The 25,580-nt window shown below is 41.9% G+C and overlaps 1 protein-coding gene across 7 annotated transcripts in view; it reads left to right on the top strand.

The window, feature by feature from the left end:
• GPR156 (G protein-coupled receptor 156) overlaps positions 1-25,580 on the top strand; it is a 109,867-nt gene that overhangs the window by 71,533 nt on the left and 12,754 nt on the right. For all 7 annotated transcript variants that reach the window (XM_055568303.1, XM_055568302.1, XM_055568301.1 and 4 more), the window contains 6 exons: positions 6,695-6,830; positions 7,085-7,195; positions 12,179-12,304; positions 13,305-13,400; positions 15,917-16,153; positions 24,274-24,432. In XM_055568303.1, coding sequence (XP_055424278.1) covers positions 6,695-6,830; positions 7,085-7,195; positions 12,179-12,304; positions 13,305-13,400; positions 15,917-16,153; positions 24,274-24,432 — 865 coding nt within the window. The remainder of the gene's footprint in view (positions 1-6,694; positions 6,831-7,084; positions 7,196-12,178; positions 12,305-13,304; positions 13,401-15,916; positions 16,154-24,273; positions 24,433-25,580) is intronic.

The raw sequence follows: 25,580 nt of genomic DNA, 5'->3' as shown, positions 1-25,580 counted from the left end.
GTTGTTTTCACATTTGGAGGAAGAAAAAAAAAATTAAGGTTTTTACTCTAAGACTAGGTAAAGCTCAACCAGAGTCATTGGCCTATGGTGACTATACTTGGGGCTTGAGTCGCAGGCAGTTTTGGTGTTCTTGTGTGTGTGCGTAATTATGTTGCTGAGTATGAAATAATCAAGCTGGGCTGGTGGTAGTTGTGACGGTTTTTAAGTCCTGCACTGCTAAACTGTTTTTTTAATGCCTCCCAGATAAATACTTTGCCTGTCTTTAAAATAGGCTCTAGTATGTAGCTGGTTTTGCCTTGGCTCTGGTCTTCAAGGTGGTCAGTCAGGGAATCCAGGTACATAGATAAGAATGCTTTCCCCCTCAGTAATTATTTTAAAATAAAGGTATAAGTACTCAGTAAAGAATCTTCCTGCAGTGAAGGAGACTCAGGTTCAATCCCTGGGTCAGGAAGATCCCCTGAAGAAGGGAATGACTACCCCCTCCAGTATTCTTGCCTGAAGAATTCTATGGATAGAAGAGCCTGGCAGGCTAAAGTCCATGGGGTCTCAAAGAATTGGACACAACTGAGCAACTGAGTGTAATAAGTATTATAAGTGTAATAAGTGTAAAATTACCAAAGGACTAGTAGTATAAATACTGTGTTTATGCAGAATATACTATGAAAAGCTATGACAAACATAGACACCATTTTTAAAAAACAGAGACATTACTTTGCCAACAAAGGTCCATATAGTCAAAGCTATGGTTTTCCCAGTAGTCATGTATGGATGTGAGAGTTGGGCCATAAAGAAGGCTGAGCACTGAAGAACTGATGCTTTCAGACTGTAATGTTGGAGAAGACTCTTGAGAGTCCCTTGGATTGCAAGGAGATTCAACCAGTCAGTCCTAAAGGAAATCAACCCTGAATATTCACTGGAAGGATTGGTGCTGAAGCTGAAGCTCCAGTACTTGGCCACTTGACGGGAAGAGCTAACTCATTGGAAAAGACCTCGATGCTGGAAAAGACTGAAGGCACAAGTAGAAGGGGTCGGCAGAGGATGAGATGGTTGATGGCATCACCGACTCAATGGACGTGAGTTTGAGCAAACTCCGGAAGATGGTGAAGGACAGGAAGCCTGGTGTGCTGCAGTCCATGGAGTCACAAAAAGTCGGACACAACTGAATGACTGAACAACGGAATACATTATTTAGACTAAAACCCTTAAGTATTGCATTACTTCTTAATTGTTAGTAGTTATTTTTATTTCTTAATTGTTATCAATCACAGTCCAGTTTAAGTCTGGTTTTCCCCTTAGGTTAACCAGTTCACTCATTTGTACCTTCTCTACAACCTCTATTGGTGCTGAGAGTATGTCTCAGACTCAGTCTACCTTTCCCTATAAGCTTCAAAATGCTCTGAAACCTCAAAAATCACTAAAGGGTCTTCCCTAGTGGCTCAGTGGTAAAGAATTCACCTGCCAATACAGGAGACAAGGGTTCAATGCCTGCTCTGGGAAGATCCCACGTACCATGGGGCAACTAAGCCCATGTGCCACTACTTTTGAGCCTGTGCTCTAGAGACTGGGAGCCCTAACTTCTGAGCCCACAAGCCACAACGCCTGAAGCCTGAGCAGCCTAGCACCACTATACCATGACAAGAGAAGTCACCACAGTGAGAAGCCTGTGCACTGCAATGAAGAGGAACCCCCACTCCACAACTAGAGAAAGCCCTTGCAGTAACTAAGACCCAACACAGCCAAAAATAAATATATAAATAAGATTTTTTTTTTTTTTAATCACTCGAGAAGTAGTCCTTCCCAAATTTCCTGCTTTCAGTTCCTGCTTTCTTTCTCTTTCTTTCCCTTCTTGGTCAAACAGAGAGAGGAAAACAGTTTACATGTCAAATAAAGTAAATAGTGCATGAAAAACTCTCCAGACTTTTTTCAAGTAGTGAAGTGAAGTGAAGTCTCAGTTGTGTCCGACTCTTTGCGACCCCATGGACTGTAGCCTACCAGGTTCCTCTGTCCATGGGATTTTCCAGGCAATAGTACTGGAGTGGATTGCCATTTCCTTCTCCAGCAGATCTTCCCGACCCAGGGATTGAACCCAGGTCTCCCGCATTGTAGACAGATGCTTTACTGTCTGAGCCACCAGGGAAGTCCTGTATTTCAAGTAGCATTTTACTGTAAAGCTCATTTTGTTTTTAATGTAATTTTTTATTGAAGTGTAGTTGATTGGGCTTCCTTGGTGGCTCAGATGATAAAGAATCCACCTGCAAGGCGGGAGACCTGGGGTTTGATATCTGGGTCAGAAAGATGCCCTGGAGAAGGGAACAGCTACCCACTTTGGTATTCTGGCCTGGAGAATTCCATGGAGAGAGGAGCTTGGCAGGCAATAGTCCATGGGCTTGCAAAGCGTCAGACACGACTGAGCAGCTTTCACTTTCACTTCACTTTCATAGTTGATTTACAGTGTTGTGTTAGTTTCAGGTATACAGTAAAGTGATTCAGTTATACATACATGTACATATATATATGGAACAACAGACTGGTTCCAAATAGGAAAAGGAGTACGTCAAGGATGTATATTGTCACCCTGCTTATTTAACTTATATGCAGAGTACATCATGAGAAATGCTGGGATGGAGGAAGCACAAGCTGGAATCAAAATTTCCGGGAGAAATATCAATAAACTCAGATATGCAGATGACACCACCCTTATGGCAGAAAGTGAAGAAGAACTAAAGAGCCTCTTGATGAAAGTGAAAGAGGAGAGTGAAAAAGTTGGCTTAAAGCTCAACGTTCAGAAAACGAAGATCATGGCATCCGGTCCCATCACTTCATGGGAAATAGATGGGGAAACAGTGGAAACAGTGGCTGACTTTATTTTGGGGGGCTCCAAAATCACCGCAAATGATGATTGCAGCCATGATATTAAAAACGCTTACTCCTTAGAAGGAAAGTTATGACCAACCTAGATAGCATATTAAAAAGCAGAGACATTACTTTGTCCACAAAGGTCCTTCTAATCAAGGCTGTGGTTTTTCCAGTGGTCATGTATGGATGTTAGAGTCGGACTATAAAGAAAGCTGAGTGCCAAAGAATTGATGCTTTTGAACTGTGGTGTTGGAGAAGACTCTTGAGAGTCCCTTGGACTGCAAGGAGATCCAACCAGTCCATCCTAAAGGAGATCAGTCCTGGGTGTTCATTGGAAGGACTGATTGTGAAGCTGAAACTCCAATATTTTGGCCACCTGATGCGAAGAGCTGACTCATTTGAAAAGACCCTGATGCTGGGAAAGATTGAGGGCAGGAGGAGAAGGGGACGGCAGAGGATGAGATGGTTGGATGGCATCACCGACTCAATGGACATGGGTTTGGGTGGACTCTGGGAGTTGGTAATGGACAGGGAGGCCTGGCGTGCTGCGTCGCAAAGAGTCAGACACGACTGAGCGACTGAACTGAACTGAACTGAACTGAAATACATATATATATATACACACACACACACATACACATATATATGTATTACACATATTTGTTCTCAGATTCTTTTCCCTTATAGGTTATTGTAAAATACTGAGTGTAGTTCTCTATGCTATACAGTAGGTCCTTGTTGGTTATTTATTTTATATATGCGTGTGTGTGTGCTCAAATCGCTTCAGTCCTGTCCAGCTCTTTGAGATCCTATGGACTGTATGTAGCCTGCTAAGCTCCTCTGTCCATGGGATTCTCCAGACAAAAATGCTGGAGTGGATTTCCATGCCGTCCTCCAGGGGATCATCCTGATCCAGGGACCGATTCCATGTCTCCTGCGTCTCCTTCATTGCAGGCAAATTCTTTACCGCTGAGCCACCTGGGAAGCTCATTTTATATATAATGGTGTATATATATTAATCTTGAACTCCTAATTTATCCCTCCCTCCTTTCCCTTTTGGTAACCATAAGATTGTTTTATATTTCTATGGGTCTATTTCTGTTTTATATCTAAGTGAATTTGCATCATTTTTAATTAGAGTCCACATATAAGTTGTATCTTCTGATATTTGTCTTTCTCTGGTTTATTTGATTTAGTGAGATAATTTAGGTCCAGCCATGTTGCTGCAAATGGCATTATTTCATTCTTTTTTATGACTGATTAATATTCCATTGTATATACAACCACATCTTCTTTATCGATTCAGCTATCAATGGACATTTAGGTTGTTTCCATGTCTTGGCTATTATAAATAGTGCTGCAGTGAGCATTCAGTTCAGTTCATTCGCTCAGTTGTGTCTGACTCTTTGCGACCCCATGAATTGCAGCATGCCAGGCCTCCCTGTCCATCACCAACTCCTGGAGTTCACTCAGACTCACGTCCATCGAGTCAGTGATGCCATCCAGCCATCTTATCCTCTGTCGTCCCCTTCTCCTCCTGCCCCCAATCCCTCCCAGCATCAGGGTCTTTTCCAATGAGTCAACTCTTCACATGAGGTGGCCAAAGTATTGGAGTTTCAGCCTCAGCATCAGTCCTTCCAGTGAACACCCAGGACTGATCTCCTTTAGGATGGACTGGTTGGATCTCCTTGCAGTCCAAGGGACTCTCAAGAGTCTTCTCCAACACCACAGTTCAAAAGCATCAATTCTTTGGCACTCTGCCTTCTTCACAGTCCAACTCTCACATCCATACATGACCACAGGAAAAACCATAGCCTATGCAGTGAGCATTAGGATGCATATATCTTTTCAAATTATGCTTTTCTTCAGGTATATGCCCAGGAGTTGGATTGCTGGCTCATATGGCAATTCTATTTTTTTGTTCTTTAAGGAACTTCCACACTATTCTCCATATTTCTGTACCAGTTTACATTCCCACCAATGGTGTAGGAGGGTTCCTTTTTCTCAATTTCCTGTCCAGAATTTTTTTTTGTAGACTTTTTGATGATGGCCGCTCTGACTAGTGTGAGGTGATAATTCATTGTAGTTTTGATTTGCATCACTCTAATAATTAGCAGTGTTGAGCATCTTTTCATGTGCTTTTTGATCATCCCTATGTTTTCTCTGGAAAAAATGTCTATTTAGGCCTTCTGCCCATTTTCTGAGTGGGTGCTTTTTTTGTTATTGAGCTTTATGAACTATTATATATTTTGGAGATTAATCTCTTATCAGTTATACCATTTGCAAATATTTTCTTCCATTCTGAATTGTCTTGTTTATGGTTTCCTTTGTTGTGAAAAATCTTTTTAGTTTAATTAGATCCAGTTTGTTTATTTTTCTTTTTCTTTTCATCACTCTAGAAGATGAATCCCAAAAGATATTGCTACAATTTATATCAGAGTATTCTGACTGTTTTCCTCTAGGAGTTTTATGGTATCTGGTTTTACATTTAGGTCTTTAATCCATTTTGAGTTTAATATTGTATATGGTGTTATAGAATGTTCTAATTTCATCCTTTTACATGTAGCTGTCCAATTTTCCCAGTACCGCACTTTGAAGAGACTGTGTTTTTTCTGTTGTATATTCTTGCTTCCTTTGAGCCTGTGCTCTGCAACAAGAGAAGCCACCATAATGAGAAGCCCAAGCACGGCAACTAAGGGTAACCCCTACTCACTGCAACTAGAGAAAACCCATGCAAAGCAACAAAGACCCAGCACAGACAAAAATAAATAAATACAAATTAAAAAAAAAAGAAATGTATTAATTTTGTATTAATTTTGTATCCTGTAACCTTACCCAATTCATTGATGAGCTCTAGTAGTTTTCTGGTAGCATCTTTAGGATTTTCTGTGTAGAGTATAATGTCATGAACAAATAGTGACAGTTTTACTTCTCTTCCAGCTTGGATTCATTTTATTTCTTTTTCTTCTCTGATTGCTGTGGCTAGGACTGACAAGGCATTGTTGAATAAAAAAAGTAAGAGCAGCCATCCTTGTCTGATTTTAGAGAAAATGCTTTCAGCTTTTCACCACTGAGTATAATGTTAGCTGTGGGTTTGTCATTGTGACCTTTATTTTGTTGAGGTAGTTTCCCTCAATGCCCACTTTTTGGAACGTTTTTATCATAAATGGATGTTGAATTTTGTCAGAAGCTTTTTCTGCAGCTATTAAGATGATTGTATGGTTTTTATTCTTCAGTTTGTTAATGTGTATGGATTTGCAGATATTGAAAAATCCTCGCACCCCTGGGATAAGTCCCCCTTGATCATGGTGTATGATCCTTTTAATGTATTGTTGGATTTGATTTGCTAGTATTTTGTTAAGGATTTTTGCACCTATGTTTATCATTGATATTGGCCTATAATTTTCTCTTTTTTTGTGGTATCTTTGTCTGCTTTTTTTTTCTAATAGTTTACCTTACAGCTCACTTTTAAAGGTTCCAAACTGTATCTCCTTAGGAATCTACCTGCTAGTTATTCACTCACTAGGCTGCATAGAGCAGTCTCTTAGCAACCGTAAACTTTAGGGAAAAATTCTAACTCTTCTGTGATACCACCTGTTTGGGGGAAGTTGGCCTTCTTTTAAGACTTGGAGTTATATAAGCAAGAAATGCTAGAATGTAATTCTTTCTGAAAATAAATTTAAATAAATCATAACAATTTTTCACAGGGTTGTAAAGCAGTCTTCCCAGTGACCTTTTACTCTGAGACCGCATTGGAGATTTTGCTGGCAGGGAAACTTTGTACACTCCCAGGACAAATGTCATGACTGTAGGTGTTTTTCTTCCTGGTTTCCCATAGGATTGTGAAGATGTCCAGTCCCAATCTGAACATTGTGACCTTATTGGGCAGTTGTCTGACTTACAGTAGTGCTTACCTCTTTGGGATTCACAATCAAGGTGCTTTAGTGGGAAGCTCAATGGAAAGTCTCATTCAGGTAGGTGAAATCTTCAATTTTATTTTGAATATCATGCAAGTTTTGGTAATTTTTAAAATCATCTGCTCCTGTGGGTGTTGGTTACCTTTGTCCTTGGTGTGGGCTCTTTCAGAGGCAAACCCTGGAACCCTGAGTTAGTGAGGTCCACTTTCTGCCCCAGGTCCTCTGTGGACTGAAGCTTTGCAGATCAGAATGTATGGAGAACCACAAAGGTTTCTCTCATGCCTCTTTCTTATGTCCATTTCCATCTGTAGATAAGACTCTCCATGTTGTGCATTGGAACCTCCCTGGTGTTTGGCCCCATTCTTGGGAAGAGCTGGCGACTCTACAAGGTGTTTACCCAGAGGGTTCCGGACAAGAGAGTGGTAAGTAGGTAGCAAGTACACATTGCTTGTTCACAGACAGTAGCTCCATTATTGATTAAAAGCTAGAAAAACTTGTACCAAATTACTGGGTCTGGCTCTTTTATGATGATCTGAAGTTCCTGCCCATACTTCAAACCTTGGGGTCATTTGGCCTCATAAATTCCAAGGCTGGAAAGCTGTTTGTCAGTGCTATTGGGAGACAGGTCTTTAAACCAAAGTTCTGCTTCATATGCATCCCAGGCCCAGGTACTACTCTGGGGGATGTGTGAGCTGGCCCTTATCTGGCACCAGCCTGAAGGAGAGCAAGATGCCCAGAGGGGCTGTTGCTTGGCACAGGTGTGAGCTGAAAAGTGGGCAGAGGGATAGCGATTACAGAGAAGCTATAGCAAGTAAGCAATTATTCCCGTCTTTGGAGGCCAGTCCTTTTCCATACAAGAAGGCCATGCTCTATACTAAAAAGGATGGGCCTGAAACAACAAGCAAGAAAGAACATATCCATTCAGACAGAATCAACCCTAGCAGCTATGCAGCAGCCAGATTACCTATGTGTCCCTGACATCAGGTGTCATCCTAACCACATTCCCTCATTTTATCCTGTTTCCTGATGGAGCTGCCCAAACCTCAAAGGCTGATCATCAAACCCTTGGTCCGTATCGATCCTGTCCAAATCCAACATATTATTCAGTTGGAGTTTACTTCTCTGGACTGACAAGATTTTCTTTTAGCAAATCTTTTGTGGTGAATATTTATCAAAAACTCTGCTGTGAATAACCATACATATGAGAAACATTGCCTAAAGGACATCCATGCCTCTAGAACACTAATTCCTCTTTTTAAAAATAGCTTTGTTGTTGTTATTCAGTCGCTAAGTCGTATCCAACTCTTTACAACACCATGGACTGTAGCATCCAGGCTTCCCTGTCCACTGTCTCCTGGAGTTTGCTTAAACTCATGTCCATTGGATGGCGATACCATCCAACCATCTCATCCTCTATCACCACTTTTTCCTCCTGCCCTCAATCTTTCCCAGCATCAAGGTCTTTTCCAATGAGTCAGGTCTTCACATCTGGTGATAAATAACTTTATTTAGAGATAATTGACATGCAATGAACCGCATATATTTAAAGTGTATGATTTGATATATTTTGACATGTGTATATACTATGAAACATGGGTTATAATCTGCAAGTCTCCTCATACACCCTTGTCATCTTCCTCTCTTGTCGAATTCTTATATCCCCTATTCCTGTACCCAGGCAACCATTGACCTGCTTTCTGTCACTGTAGATTAGTTTGAATTTTCCAGAATTTTATATAAATGGAATTATACAGTGTGTATTTTTATCTTTCTTCTACTTGGCCTAATTATTTTGAGATTCATCTATGTTGTTACTTGCATCAGTGGTTCTTTCCTTACTATTGCTGAGTAATTTTTCAGTGTGTAGATAAAACTGCCGTTGGTTTATCCATTTACCTATTGGTAGGTGTTTGGATTTGTTTCTAGTTTGGGGCTATTAAAAATAAAACTTCTGTGAACATTTGTGTATGAATCTTTGTGCAGACATATCTTACTTTCATTTCTGTTGGTTAAAAACCTAAGCATAATGTGGCAGCCTGGATGGGAAGGGAGTTTGGTGGAGAACAGATACACATACATGTATGACTGAGTCCCTTTGATGTCCACTTGAAACTATCACAATATTGTTAATCAACTGTACTCCAATATAAAATAGAAAGGTTTTAAAAAAGCCAAGCATAGAGTGATTAGATCATATAGTAAGTATATGTTTAACTTTTAAAAAAATTGCATGACTGTTTTACAAAGTGGTTGTACAATTTTATGTTCCCATCAATACTATGTGAGTCCCTTTCCTCTACTTCCTTCCCAACATTAGACTTTGTTGGTATGTGTGTCAGTCATTCTAATAAGTATGTGTAGTAGAATCTCATTGTATTTTAATTTCGTTTCCCTGATGCAATGTTGACTATCTTTTTATATGCTTATTTGCCATCCATATATCTTCTTTGGTGAAGTATCTGCTCAAATCAATCACCTGTTTTTTAATTTAGTTGATTTTCTTCTTATTATTGAGCTTTGAGGGTTCTTTTTACATTCTGGATATAGTCCTTTATCAAATGAATATAGGTATCTATACAAGGAAATCATCTGATTTGCAAAGATTTGCTTCTAGTTTATGACTTTGCATTCACTTAAGAATGTCTTTCAAACAGAAGATATTTCTAATTTTGATGAAGTTCAGTTTCCTACTTTGTTCTTTCATGGATCATGTTTTGGGTATCAGACTTAAGAAACTTGTCTAACCCAAGGCCTCAAAAGTTTCTCTATTTACTTCTAGAAGTTTTAAGAGTTTTTTTTTTTTTTTACATGCAGGTCTATGATTCATTTTGAGTTAATTTTGAAATATGATGTGATTGAAGTCCATTTTTTGTGTATGGATATCCAGTTGTTCTGGCACCATTTGTTGAAAAGACTCCTTTCTTCACTGAATTACCTTTGCACCTTTATTGAAAACTATTTGTCCGTAGATGTGTATAACTACTACTAGACTCTGTCTCATTGATGTCATTGTTTGACACCAATACCATATTATTGTAGCTTTATATTAAATCTTGAGTCAGGGAGTATTAGTTCTCTCTCAATGTTGTTTTGGCTAATCTGGGTTCTTTGAATTTCCATATAAATGTTTGAATCACTTTGCCAATTTCTTCAAGTTTCAGCAGAGATTTTGATTGAGATTATATTGAATTTGTAGATAAAATTGTGGACAACTGACTTCTTAACAATGTTGTATCTTTTAACCCATAAACACAATATATTTCTTCGTTTATTTAGGTCTTTTCTAATTTCTCTCAGCAATTTTTTTTGCAGCTTTCAGTGAAGGTCTTTCATATCTTTTGTCACATTTATGTCTAAGTATTTTATATTTTTGTGATATTATACATGTTACTGTTTTTCATTTCACTTTACAATTTTTGTTGCTAATATATGTATATAATAGTAATACAATTGATTTTTAAGCTGATCTTACCTGCTGCAATCTTGCTAAATTACTTATTAGTTCTAGTGGCTTTTGTGTAGATTCTATCAGATTTTCTGCATAGATGACCATATCTTCTATAAAAGACATTTACTTTCCAATCTCTATGATGGCACTGACTAGAAACACTAGTATAGTGTTTAATAGAAGTGCCTTGAGTTGTTCTTGATCATATGGGGAAAACATTCATCTTAGTCAAAACTAATGTTAATTTTGTTTTATCACAATGTTAGCTTTATGTTAGATGTTAGCTGTAGTTTTATCATAATGCTCTTTACCTAATTGGGGAAGTTCTCCTCAATTCCTATTTTATTGAGTTTCTATAAAGAATTATGTTAGATTTTGTCAAATGTGTTTTTTGTATCTATTAACCATATGGTTTTTTCTTTGCTCATATGGTGAATTATATTAAATAATTTTAGGATCTCAAACCAATCTTGCATCCCTGAAACAAGCTCCACTTGGTCATTATGTATTATCCTTTTACGTTGTTAGATTCAGTTTCATAAAATTCTGTTTATAATATTTATATTCATTTCTTAAGGTATGTTGCTCTGTAGCTTTCTTTTCTTATAAAATCTTCACCTGATTTTGGTAACAGAGTATTTGTAGAATAAATTGGGAAGTATTCCCTCCAATTCAATTTCTGGAAGAGTTTGTGTATAATTATGTAATTGGCATTTACTTATAGCATAAGTATTTTACAGTGGATGCTTCCATTTCCCCATCTTCCAATCTTTGTGTTGTTTTTACTTTTACATATGTTACAAGCCCCAGACACTTGTTATTAATTTTTGTTTAAACAATCCATTACATTTTAAGGATATTTAAATAGTAAATATCAGTCATATATTTTTCTATGAAGTTAACATTTCCAGAGCTCTTGATTTCCTTGTATAGATACCTATATTCATCTGATATTTTTTCCTTTTGCTTCAAAGTTATCTCACATTCTCATTCAGGTGTGCTAATACTGAATTCTTTCAGCTTTTATCTGAAAAAGTCTTTATTTCACCTTTGTTTTTGAAAGTTACTTTTTCTGAGTATAAGATTCTAGGTTGAATTTTTTTTTCTTGAGTACTTTTGAAGATTTCCACTGTTTTCTCACTTGACCTTGTGTCTGATGAGAAATCTGATGTCTTCCTTATTTTTTTTCTTCTATACATGCTGTGTCATTTTTTGCTGGTTAATTTGAAATTTTTCTCCTTATCACTAGTTTGGAGCATTTTAATTCAGCAACTGATTCGTTTTCCTTATAAAAACCATGAATCATGTAACTAGTTGTGCTTCTTTCTTTTCATTGGTTGTCAAAAATGCAGAATTGCGTTTCTGCCCCAGTTCTTGAATGCTATGTGCTCTCCTCACCAGAGCATTCATCATAATTCTCCTTATTATCTATTTTCCCTAATATTTTTCATCCTATTGCTATATACATTTTTAAAATTTTATTTTTCTAACCACAAAAATAACAGTCTCTTTGTATTAAATCAAATGATTCACATATGTTTGAAGGAAATGCTAGTAGTCTCTCCTCCACCACCATTGTCTCTCAATCTGACCCTCCAGGTTAATGGTTGTTCATAGTTTTATATGAAAGTTTCCACATCTCTGTATATGAAAGTTTCTGCATCTCTGTATGTGCTTGTATAAACATATTTAGAAATAATAGTGTATTTTTTTAATAATATTCCTTGAATCCTTTGTGGGAAAGTCAGGATATGGAAAGGGCAAAGAAATGAAAATGATTATACAAACATAGAATCACTGAGTACACTTCATGTCTGTATCATCTTTGATGGCTGGCTTTGAAGTCCATTTGGAAGATTAACCCAGGAGCCTTTAGCTCAGAGCACACAGAACACTCTAGACTCCATGTTGTATAGCCAGTGAGCAAAGGAAAGTTATGACCTTAACTCTTTTGCAGATAATCAAAGACCTGCAGCTTCTGGGGTTGGTGGCAGCCCTGGTGATAGCTGATGTGATCCTGCTCATGACTTGGGTGCTGACTGATCCCATCCAGTGTCTTCAGATTCTTGGTGTCAGTATGACGGTGAGAGACCCAACCCCTGGAGAATCTAGTTCCTGAACTGAAGGGACTGGCTTCTGTGAGTACACAGAGGTCATTCTCCCAGGATCATTCACTGTGTGGACATCCTCCCAACAAGAAGATAAATGACCCCAAGAGGATGGCAAGTCGGGAGTTGTGGCTGCCCTGAACACCCGCCCCTTGTCTGCAGGGTCTGCTGCTACTCCCGCTACTCCTCCTGCCCCAAGTGTTCTGCGGCATCCGCTGAGATGTCAGCACACAGGAATCTGCCTGGCAGTTAACTCCACTTCCACATTATCAATAATGAGAACTTACAGAGTTGCCTTACCCAATTGTTGAAAGGTAAAGGATTCTGAAGGGTTCTTTGGAGTCAGTCAACCCTGGTTCAAATCCCAGCTCTACCACTTACCAGCCATGTGTCCTTGGGAAAGTTATTTAACCTCTCTAAGTTTCTATTTCCTCATAAGTAAAATAGAGGTAATAATACTACTACTACCTATTTCATAGGGCTGTGATGAAGATTAAGTGAAACAGTACAGGTACAGAATTCAGCTGTGCTCAGAACATAGTGTTTAATTAATAGGAAGCATTATGTCTTCAGCCTCACAAAGGGGCTGAAGAATACAGTGGGATCTTGACATGCAGATTCAATATTGAAGTTTCAACTATTAACAAATAGCAGGAGCAGGATGTGAAATAATTTGTAATTTTTATGCACGGATTTGAATCACTATGGTAGTAAAGCACATAAGAGGAGTAAGCCCTCCTGGCCCCAGGCATCCACATGTCAGCCCAACTTGGTTGTCTTTTCCTCTAATTCATAGTTACTCTCATTTAGATTCTAATGGAGTCACCTAAATTAGTTTTTACATATTAAAGGAGCTGTAGAGGAGCTCACAATCCAGAATGTGTACAAAGATCGGCTGTGTATGTGTGTTCCAGAATGTGTACAAAGATCGGCTATGTAACTGTGGGTGCCCTCCTGACCCTATGTCCCTCCTAGGTGACAGGGAGAGACGTGTCCTGCTCTCTGACCAGCACACACTTCTGTGCTTCCCGGTACTCCGATGTCTGGATTGCTCTCATTTTGGGATGCAAGGTTGGTAACCTTATCTCCTTAGGATACTATCTCTCTGTTACCAATAAATGGATATGAAGAGGAATTACAGGAGTTAATGAGGGGATTCCTGCGAAGTCTGACTCAGTCCCTTCCTAGCTGACCCTGAACCTCATTTAACCTCTTTGAGTCTTGGTTCCCGCATATGTAAAACGAGGATGATGTACCATCATCTCAGAACGGTTGTGAGTTTTGAAAGGGTTGATGCATGTTGCGTTTTCAACCACTCCTGGCCCATAGTAGAGCTTAATAAATGAGTAGATGTTTTATTATTATTCTTCCACTGCCCCTGCAACCCCCAGCGGTTCTGAAAGCACAGTGCCTCTCTCGTTCTTTGAGCCCCTGTGGAAGAGCACATCCTCCCTGGCGCAGAAACTCAGCTCTTCCCCCATAGCAACTCCCTCTGCGACTCAACTTGATTTATTTCTCCAATGCCTTTTATGTAATCCCATTTCCATTTTATTTTACTGCAGTATATTTCTATAGGACAAAGAAAGAAAGGAGAAAAGAGTGCTGAGCATCAGGAAGCTGACTAAGCCAGGACCCCATGGGCTCCCTGGTCGACAAGCAGTTCCAGTGGAGGACCACAAATCTGTATATTAAGTCCCCCAACCCCCCACCCGAGCCTGCCAACTGCCCCCTACCCCACACTTCTCAGCAGTGAGAGCAAATGACACAAATATCGGATGTGAGTCACTCAAACACAAGTCCTGCACATATAGATGCTTTATTCATACCTCATTTTTTGTCAAGAATTTTAATAGAGTTAAAACATTTTAATAAAATCAGATTGAACATTTCAAAACCATAGAGTTAATTTTACTAACCTTTGATTAAATTGCTAATGGTATAACTCTGCCAAATGCCACCTGATAATGTCAGTTATCCAGAAGTCAGGCCCTACTGGCCTGCTGACTAGTGTGTCCTCTAGTCATTGAAGATCTCAGGGTGGCCATGATTGGGGCTCTGGCCCCCTTTGGACACTGAGCATTTTGGGCACCAGATGACATCTCTACTGAGCTGACTCCTTCACAGCAGGCACAGCCAGTCCTCTAAGCAGTTGTCTTAGGGCCATCCCTACAGATGGAGGTGGTCAGATTGTGTGATTTCAGGGTCCCTGGCAGGTAGCCTGCTGATACCTGACCTTACTTTTATTATTAGTTCTCCCTTTAAATCCCCATCATCCCCACCCACTTCCTCCCCCATGGCATCTTCACATTCTATATCATAAAACATGGATATTCCCTGGCAGTCCAGTGTTTAAGACTCTGAGCTTCCAATGTAGGGGGCACGAATTCAGTCCCTGGTCAGGGAAGTAAGATTCTGCATGCCTCATGGCATGGCCAAAAAACAAAAATAATACACAACAAGAAAAACATGGGTATTTGTATGCTTGCCTTAAATCTCTCAACCACACTGAACTTCTCAAAAGCTAGAACCATGACTTCCACTTGGCAACACCATTTCCCTCCCTACAGCTACCCCTAGCATGGAGCTTTGCCCCTAATCAAGCAAATCTATATATTGAATCTATATATTACATATTATTGAATCTTTATGTCATATATTATTGATTAAAGCTTTGATTTCTATTTAAATGTAGCTCCTTCTAGGAGAAGCAGCACTTTAAGAAGCTATGAGCCATTTTCTGTGTAGTACAAATGAGAAATCTGAGAACAGGTTTGCATTCATGACAAAGAAGAAAGAGTAGGGCCCTGGGCTCCTGGGGGCGGGGCAGGGAATGTCACAAAGAGGGTGAAGGGTATAGATGAGGCTGTTGCTGCCTGTGCCTGTCTCCCGGTCCTGTCCAGGTCCCAGCCAGCCTTTGTTCTCTTCTTTTTTCACTCTCCATCTCCCATAAACACCCACTGGCACAGAGCTGCTAGTAGCCTATAGAGATCCTTTGTGTAAATCAGAAAAAGGCATCCCTCTGGGCAGATGCAGTCTTGCAGGTGCAGAGCTTGGCAAGCAGATGGTGCCTTTGGGAAAATTAGAAAAAACAGCCCCTTCCTTTGGTGCTGCCCCTGCCATGGCACATGCTTGACAAGTGGACCACAGGGCTAGGTCAGCCTCTGCACGCCTCTCAGCTCCATGCAGTGCAGAGCCACACAGCGGATGTAGCATGGTGCACCCACTGCCCTCCCAGTGCCTGGCAGCTGGTTCTGTGGGGCTCCTACCCACCTGTACCACCCTGTCTTATACCTCATCCTGGAAGAGTCCCGTCTGATAGTTGACTTGCTGACCTCCGATAAACTAATTCTCAGAGAAGGAGAGGAAAACGAAATTTATTAAGCACCAAGAGGTAGTGGTGGTGCTGTTAAGCACTCTAAGAGTAGTCCCTTGGGTTATCTTAGTCAGTTCTCCTCACAGCAATGCTTTAAGGTAGTTATTATTATTCCTTTTTGACAGGTGAGGAAATGGGTCCCAATCCTATTGCTCTTGGCCCCAAGCCTGGTATTTCACTTCTCTGAACCCCTGGTTCTTCTGTCCATCTCCAGGGCCTGCTGCTGCTATATGGGGCCTACCTGGCTGGCCTGACTGACCACGTCAGCTCTCCTCCTGTAAATCAGTCTTTAACCATCATGGTTGGGGTCAACCTCGTGGTACTGGCTGCTGGGCTGCTTTTTGTGGTCACCAGATACTTGTACTCCTGGCCCAACCTGGTCTTCGGACTCACGTCTGGAGGTATCTTTGTTTGCACAACCACAATCAACTGCTTCATCTTCATTCCCCAGGTATGCTTTAGGGAGAATTTGGAGGACCAGTTCACCCCCTCATTCCAGAGATTTCACTGGGCATGACAGATTGTTTACTTTGTTTCCTAGTGAGAGTTTTTAGGTGCTTTTGATTAGAGAGGCAGAGGGAAGGTGGGGATCCTAGTGAGCTGGCTCCCTCTGTTCTTCCCTCCCCAGTGGGCAAGGAGGGCGGACCAGGGTAGCCAAGCAGTGGCACCATTTTCATGTGAGGGGCTGCCTCACAGACTTGCCTTTCTACCCACCCTCCAGGCCACTTCATGCAGCCCCAGTCCTCCCTTCATCACCACTGAGCCAAGCTAATGCCACCCTCCCTTCATCTTGATGATGTCATTTCTTATACTAGCTTGGAAATGAGGAACCTTTCCTTCTTTCCTGTTTGCAATTGCACATTCACCAAGAAAAGCACATTTGGATCTTTATGCAATTTAAAATGCCTTTTCTTTCATTTTATTAGAGGAAAATACAGAACATTCCTTTTCTTTTTACAGTAAGGAAAAATAAAAACAGAATTAAAAATGTGTTTCTTATTATGAGGATTAAGAAAAAAATCAAACAAGGGAGGAAGATAGAAGGAGAAATATCCAGAGGGCAAAGAGAAAGAAAAGGAGTCAGAGAGAGAAAGATGAAGGAATCCGTAGGCTGTGAAAGGAAAGTGATGTTAAATTACTCACGTTATGCCCCAGGGTACCACTGAGCCACGCTCATTGACGTTAATGAACTTGGCATTAGGCACTTTTCCTGTGTCCCTTCTGGTTCTCTTCCTCCTGAGGCCTCCCTCATCCCACAACTCCCTCAGGATCCCATCCTGATGCCCTTTGCAGCTTCCAGTTGTCCATGAATGACTTCTCCATGAGGGAGCTAACTGGTAATGAAAGTGTTGGCTGATGCAGGGTTACAGTGTATTTATAAAAGGGAAGCATGCACTTTGAGACATGATAATGTGAAACAGGCAGAGGCCCTTTGCTCTTCTTCCCTTTCATAAATTCTCATTAAAATACTCAAGAGAATAAACAAATATGGAAAAATCTATAGCAGTAGCACTAAAAGTCAAGGATGGGCATTGCTTCTGAGCAAGAAACTGGAGGAACTTTTGCTGAATCTTAATGTTATCAGAACTAGACTGAAGGAACCCATTGAGACCTGGGTCTTATTTGTCTGGGATGTAGCAGAAAAGGGCTTTGAAAAGCCAGGGCTGTTCCTCCTTGTGACATGGGTAAAAGAATGGGGAGACTTTTAGAAAGCCTATCCCTTAGGCCCTCTGGTCAACATTGTTGACGGGTAACCCATCCATCCATTGCCAAACCCTTTCTTCCTTGATCGCCTCTACTCAATAGGCTGAAAGAACTAAACACTTACTTTGCCAGCCTCCCTTATAGCTAGGTGTGCCCATGCAACACAGTTTTGAACACTAAAGATTTTCTGGGAGGCTTCTGAGAAAGATTTTGCTTTCCTAAAAAAGCTATGGGTGTTGAAGCATCACCTCTCTTCTGCCTTCTTCCTACCTTGAATGTTTGTGATGCTTGGTGCTATGGCAGCCATCTGGTGATAATGAGGGAAAAGCCAAGAGAATGTATTAGTATACCAGAAAACTATAGCTCTCCCCATGTAAGACTGTAAGGAGGAAGGAATCTATGAAGAGATTCTGCAGGTCACAAAAAGAGGACCACAAATTTCTGAAGATTTAGAGAAGCTGCCTTCCTCTGAAGTAAAATAGAAAGCTTTTAGAGGGTATCTGATTAGTCTTGTCAGTAAGATTCAAATAATATTGTCTGTCTTTGACTAAAGCAAATCATCATGAAAAGGACATAATCTTAGATCATGAAATATTAAATAAGGATGAAAAGGATTGTGTTAAATCAAAAACCCCAGTAGAAGCACTGAATAGGCAATAGGGCATGGCAAAATAATGAATTAGTGGCTTAACTTAAGGAAACAAAAAACAAGGACACAGGAAAAAAATGAGAGACTAGATAAGAAAAATATGGAGAGCAGATCTAGAAATATGATTTAGAGCTAATAGGAGTCTCTGAAAGAGAACAAGATAATTTAGAGCAGAAGTAATCACCAGGGAACTATTAGAAAAAAGCCTTCCTGTTCTAAAACAAAACCTCCATCTGAAAACTGAATCAGTAACCTCCCTAATGAGGCCCTACTTAGGTTTCTCTCTCTACACTCGCCTCTGCTCCTCTTGCATCCTAAGCCTCAGACACAAGATTTCCACGTTCCTCAGTGTTTAAATCTTCAACCCCTAGGAACACAGTGATATAGAGGTGCACTTCAATCTCATACACAGACATAAAAATGCGGGATGAAGTTCAGTTTGGAATCGGACTTCCAGGTTTAAACTAAGAACAAGCGCTTGATTTGTTGAAGTGGAAGTGGAAATGGAATTATTGGGGCAGGTGAACCAGAGCTGGGCAGATGGACCGTGTTGGCCTTTCTCTTTCCTTCTCTATCTCAGTCCTTCTCACTGTCTTGAGCTTCCTTTCTCATATTCTATCTTTTCTACTTTCTCTCTCATGCTTTTTCCTCCTCTTGAACTGAGCACGATCTGAAACTAGAAAATACATTTTATAGTCTATTGTATTTTAGGTTTAGGACGTAAATTGTTTCTCAAAATATAAAAGTAATGAGGTTTTGTTTTTTTTCTAATTTTATTTTATTTTTAAACTTTACATAATTGTATTAGTTTTGCCAAATATCAAAATGAATCTGCCACAGGTATACACGTGTTCCCCATCCTGAACCCTCCTCCCTCCTCCCTACCCATTTCATCCCTCTGGGTCGTCCCAGTGCACCAGCCCCAAGCATCCAGTATCGTGCATCGAACCTGGACTGGCAACTCGTTTCATACATGCTATTTTACATGTTTCAATGCCATTCTCCCAAATCTTCCCACCCTCTCCCTCTCTCAGAGTCCATAAGACTGTTCTATACATCAGTGTCTCTTTTGCTCTCTCGTACACAGGGTTATTGTTACCATCTTTCTAAATTCCATATATATGCGTTAGTATACTGTATTGGTGTTTTTCTTTCTGGCTTACTTCACTCTGTATAATAGGCTGCAGTTTCATCCACCTCATTAGAACTGATTCAAATGTATTCTTTTTAATGGCTGAGTGATAGTCCATTGTGTGTATGTACCACAGCTTTCTTATCCATTCATCTGCTGATGGACATCTAGGTTGCTTCCATGTCCTGGCTATTATAAACAGTGCTGCGATGAACATTGGGGTACACGTGTCTCTTTCCCTTCTGGTTTCCTCAGTGTGTATGCCCAGCAGTGGGATTGCTGGATCATAAGGCAGTTCTATTTCCAGTTTTTTAAGGAATCTCCACACTGTTCTCCATAGTGGCTGTACTAGTTTGCATTCCCACCAACAGTGCAAGAGGGTTCCCTTTTCTCCACACCCTCTCCAGCATTTATTGCTTGTAGACTTTTGGATCGCAGCCATTCTGACTGGTGTGAAATGGTACCTCATAGTGGTTTTGATTTGCATTTCTCTGATAATGAGTGATGTTGAGCATCTTTTCATGTGTTTGTGAGCCATCTGTATGTCTTCTTTGGAGAAATGTGGGCCAAAGAACTAAAAGTAATGAGGTTTTTCGGGATTTTTATGTGCCCTGAATTGATCTTCCCCTCTGACTTGGTGGGGGCTTCCCTGATAGCTCAGTTGGTAAAGAATCTGCTTGCAATGCAGGAGACCCCTGTTTGATTCCTGGGTTGGGAAGATCCACTGGAGAAGGGATAGGCTACCCACTCCAGTATTCTTGGGCTTCCCTTGTGGCTCAGCTGCTAAAGAATCCGCCTGCAATGAGGGAGACCTGGGTTCGATCCCTGGGTTGGGAAGATCCCCTGGAGAAGGGAAAGGCTACCCATTCCAGTATTCTGGCCTAGAGAATTCCATAAACTGTATAGTCCATGGGGTCGCAAAGAGTCAGACATGACTGAGTGACTTTCACTTCACTTCACTTCTGACTTGGTGGCCTTTGGTTGAAGATTCTACCTGTGAGACCTGAGACTGGATATTCCCAGGACCATAGGATGGCTGAGCAAATTTGGAGAAGTGTTCAAGGAGAGCCACATGGGAGGCGGAGGGAGGGAATAGGAAAGCTTCCTCCTTGCTCCTGAGCCTTGAGCCTAGACTGTGATGGAAGATATACCAGATGCAGACTGTGAACCAGGCAAATCAAAATGATTGGCCAGAGGGAACCTGGAAGAAATACCCCATAAAAGTAACTCAAACTGCCATGAGGGTGCAACTCAGGGACTCTCCCTCTGAGTCTGCCTATGTCTCTGTCCACATGTACTGTACTCTTTTTCCCTTAATAAATACTTCACTACTTTCTGTCTTTGTGGAAATTCTTTTTTACAAAGCCAAAGGACCAGGGCCCTTGTCACTGACCACTGATCTAATGGCCAGGATCTGGTGCTTCACTGCTGCAGTCCAGCCTCAGTCTCTGGCTGGGAGCCCAAGCTCTGCTCCAAGCCGTTGCAGGCTGAGGCCACCTGAGATCAGGATTTATGAGGGCAGAGCCACAGGCTCCTCAAGGGCAGATAGGTGATGCTAGAAAGCTGGATGACCTGACTGAAGAGGCAAGTGGACCAAGTAGCGTTCTCCACAGGCCCTCAGGAAATGCCTGAGTGTTTATGCCAAACGCTGAGGTCATCACCAGTGGTGAGCCAGCCTCTGCTTTTGTGACTTAAACGTGACCCATCCTTCCAACCACCCCTGTCCCCTCCCTCCACCTTTTGAGAGGCAGGCGGGTCCTGAGATAGGACATTATTTTATCTTCTAGACCCACAGAGTGTTTCATCTGCTCCTCCAGGAAGTTACTCACAACTTTCTACTCTGCCTCACAGTCTTCTGTAAATGTCTCAGCACCCTTAGCAGACAGATGAGCTTTTTAAAGGAGAGCTTCCTTTGTTTGTTCACATATCTGTCCATCCATGTATTAACTGTTGGGAACATGCAGTTAAACATGGCCTCAGTCTAGGTCTAGTTGGGAGCAGATGTGAAATGATTAATAACACATGAGTTAAGTGTTGAAGGATGTTACTGGATGCCAAGGAAGGGGTGCCCCAGGCTGTCTTGAGAACTCGGTGACACCGCCTCAGAAAATGATGTGCTTGGGCCTCTCTTGGAGGAGGAGAGGAGTTCACAGAGCAGACTGGGGAAGGTAGTGGGTGGCACTTCCAAGGAGGAAACCCTGTGACAGAGGCAGCGAGGTGTAAGAGAGAAGAGGTGTTTGGAATCCACAAGTCTTTGCTCTTTTCAAAGCACAAATTCAAACAAGGGTAAAGTGGCAGGAAATGAGAGAGGCACATGGGGTGAATGTCCAAAGGCACCCAGTTGAAGACCTGAGGCTTAATCCCACTATTTTGGTTTCCTATTGCTGTTATAACAAACTCCTACAAACTGAGGGCCTTAAGGCACACAGATTTAATATCTGATAGTTCTGGTGGTCAGAGATCTGACATGGGTCTTATCTGGCTGGAATCAAAGTGCCAGTGGGTCTGCTCTGCTTCTAGAGGCTTTGGAGGAGAATCTGTTTCCAGGCCTTTTCCTGAGTTCTTCAACTTGCAGCTCTTCCCTTCATCTTCAGAGCCACAGCACAGCAAATTTAGGTATCTCTTTCTGTTGTCACATCTCCCCTCCTGCCTCCCTCTTGTAAGGACTTTAGTGATTACATTGGGCCCACCTGGATGATCCGGAATCTCATCTCACAATTTTAAACTCAATAACACTTGCAAAATTCCTTTTTCCATGTAAGATAACATATTCACAACTGCCTGGGATTGGAAAGGAAACATCTTTGAGGAGCCATTTTCTTCCTACCACACCCACAGAGCCCAGATGCTGAGAAAACAAGACTGCCTGTCCTGAAGGAAGGGCCATGGAGAGGTCCTGAAATTGTGACCTAAGGGTTATTTATAGCCATACTTCAGAAATCCTCAGGTCTTAAGGACTAGGACCTTCACAAATGGGGGATTAAGGGGGATGAGATTGGAGGGACAGGGGCCTTTAGTCAGGGGCACCCTGACTTCACCCAGCCAGCTTAGGGTGTTCAGTTCAGTTCAATTCAGTTGCTGAGTCGTGTCCAGCTCTTTGCGACCCCATGAACCGCAGCACGCCAGGCCTCCCTGTCCATCACCCACTCCCAGAGTTCACCCAAACTCATGTCCATCGAGTCAGTGATGCCATCCAACCATCTCATCCTCTGTCGTCCCCTTCTCCTCCTGCCCTCAATCTTTCCCAGCATTAGGGTCTTTTCAAATGAGTCAGCTCTTCGCATCAGGTGACCAAAGTATTAGAGTTTCAGCTTCAACAACAGTCCTTCCAATGAACACCCAGGACTGATCTCCTTTAGGATAGACATATCAAAAGTCTTGCAAGTATCCTTACACAAATGTTGAGCGGCTCCTCCAGCAGCTCTGCAGGGAAGGCTTGGGCTGGAGGTGCTGGGGGGAGAGAAAGGAAAAGCTAGGGAGATGAGGGGCCCTGAGGGGCCACAGAGACACTGTGACACTGCCAGGGCCAGTGCTCGGAGAGCAGCGCTGGAGGTCAGTGACACCCACCCACAGCCATAGGGTGACCCTGCAGTGCTGGGCTCCAGTAACTCCTGAGCTGAGTGGTGAGACGACAGTGCCCTAGGAAGGGGACATTCACGAAGGGCATCTGACAGGGCAGGTTCCTGGCCTGACCCAGCACAGGTCACATAGACTTCTGATACCATGAAGGACTCATGCTGAGTTAACAGGGGACCCAAGAGGACTTACGGAGAACATCGTATTGAAATTGATGGTGGGATTTAGAATCCTATCTGAGACTTATGAAACTTACCTACCTTCCAAAGTCAGAGCTCAGTAAATGTCTGATGAGCGAGAAAAGACATCCCAGGATCCCTGAGAGCCAACCTGCAGACCCCTCAGCATCCTTTCTAGAGCTAACGTGCCAAAGTGTCCAGAGCCCATCACTGGGGCTCTTCGTTATGAGAATTCCTAGGGGAAAAGGAGATGCCTCCAGCCCTGTGGCCTCCCCTGGCATCATGTCACTGGCATTCACCAGGAGTGTCTCCAAGGCTCAGAAGCATAGCCCTCTTAGCGAATGTCCTCTTCAGCCCCATGCCTGTTAAACTAAACCAACCTGTGCATCCGTAGACCAGTTCTGAAAACCAGTATCTTCTGGAAAACATTCCCCAGGACCCTCACAGTTGACCATCTGTCTTCATCAGCTGCATTGAGAATGTGCAACGTGGCACAGCAACCTGGTTACAGCCGTGACTCTGCTACTAAGTGTAGCCATGTGGACCTAAACAAGTCAAACTCCTTCTGAGTCTTTCTTGATTAGTCAAGGAAAAAAGATGGTCAGATCACAGACCTAATGTTGTCATTTTTATTGATTTTTACTGACATTTGTGGTTTTCTCTTTGTGTGAGCTTTGATTACTAATTTGGGTTAGAAGTCCTCTAGAGGGAACTAGTGGAGAAGGAAATGGCAACCCACTCCAGTATTCTTGCCTGGAGAATCCCAGGGACAGAGGAGCCTGGTGGACTACTGTCTGTGGGGTTGCACAGAGTCGGACACAACTGAAGCGACTTAGCAGCAGCAGCAGCAGAGGGAACTGGGCTTTCAGTGGCAGTAAGCACAGTCACTCAACAAATAAGAATAATGAAGAACAGCTACATACAACTAAAACCAGCTTCATTTGAAACCTATGGTGTTTAGCTTGCTTAATCTTGTTATAGCTCCTGAACTTTGGCTTAAGAATGTGGCCCCAGAAGTATGCCTCAGCCCTGGTTTTCTCTGACAGTCCAGCAGTGGGTCAGTTGATGGGTCCAGCAGAGATTGTTCTGTTTCACCAACCTGTCATCATCTTCCTTTGGCATTTCTTAAACACTATAACCTTAACATTCTCTAAACCTTCTGTTATTGCTGTTTGTGAACTTTCTAGAATAAAGTACACTCTGAGGAGAGAATAATTTGTCCATTTGTGTATCCGTGACACTGTCATTCCTTGGTGTTTTTGAGAAACAGTAAGAGAATGTGTTTCTGGGTGTGTAATTAAATAAATAACATGTGTTCTTTTCTCTAACAGCTGAAGCAATGGAAGGCATTTGAAGAGGAAAACCAAACAATCAGACGCATGGCCAAATATTTCAGCACTCCCAGCAAAAGCTTGCACACCCAGTATGGTGAGGAGCAGAATTGCCACATTAGAGGAGAGAAAAACTCCATGGAGAGACTCCTCACAGAAGTAAGCCAGACCCCTGCCTACTGGCTTCTCTAGAAAGAACTCCAGTCATGCATTGGTGGGCCCCAGTTGCCTCATCGCTAACATTCCTTCTCTTTCCATTTCTCCACTTCCTGGCCATCCTGGTCTCCCTTCAGGTCAATTCAGTTCCTCAGTCGTGTCTGAGTCTTTGCGACCCCATGGACTGCAGCATGCCAGGCCTCCCTGTCCATCACCAAATCCCAGAGCTTATTCAAACTCATGTCCATCGAGTCGGTGATGCCATCCAACCATCTCATCCTCTGTTGTCCCCTTCTCCTCCTGCCTTCATTCTTTCCCAGCATCAGGGTCTTTTCAGATGAGTCAGTTCTTCGCATCAGGTGGCCAAACTATTGGAGTTTCAGCTTCAGCATCAGTCCTTCCAATGAATATTCAGGACTGATTTCCTTTAGGATGGACCCATTGGATTTCCTTGCAGTCCAAGGGACTCTCAAGAGTCTTCTCCAACACCACAGTTCAAAAGCATCAATTCTTCGGTGCTCAGCTTTCTTTATAGTCCAACTCTCACATCCATACATGATCACTGGAAAAAACATAGCTTTGACTAGACAGCCCTTTGTTGGCAAAGTAATGTCTTTGCTTTATAATATGCTGTCTAGGTTGGTCATAGCTTTTCTTCCAAGGAGCAAGTGTCTTTTAATTTCATGGCTGCAATCACCATCTGCAGTGATTTTGGAGCCCCCAAAAATAAAGTCTCTCACTGTTTCCACTGTTTCCCCATCTATTTGCCATGAAGCGATGGGACCAGATGCCATGATCTTAATTTTCTGAATGTTGACTTTTCAGCCAACTTTTTTACTCTTTTCTTTCATTTTCATCAAGAGGCTCTTTAGTGCTTCTTCACTTTCTGCATAAGGGTGGTGTAATCTGCATATCTGAGGTTATTGATATCTCTCCCAGCAATCTTGATTCCAGCTTGTGCTTCATCCAGCCTAGCATTTAGCACGATGTACTCTGCATATAAGTTAAATAAGCAGGGTGACAGTCTACAGCCTTGATGTATTCCTTTCCCAATTTGGAACCAGTCTGAAGTTCCATGTCCAGTTCTAACTGTTGCTTCTTGACCAGCATACGGATTTCTCAGGAGGCACATCAGGTGGTCTGGTATTCCC

This window comes from Bubalus kerabau, chromosome 2 (assembly GCF_029407905.1).
Source record: "Bubalus kerabau isolate K-KA32 ecotype Philippines breed swamp buffalo chromosome 2, PCC_UOA_SB_1v2, whole genome shotgun sequence".
In the NCBI taxonomy this organism is placed as follows: domain Eukaryota; kingdom Metazoa; phylum Chordata; class Mammalia; order Artiodactyla; family Bovidae; genus Bubalus; species Bubalus kerabau.
This window is presented reverse-complemented; position numbering and strand designations above follow the sequence as displayed.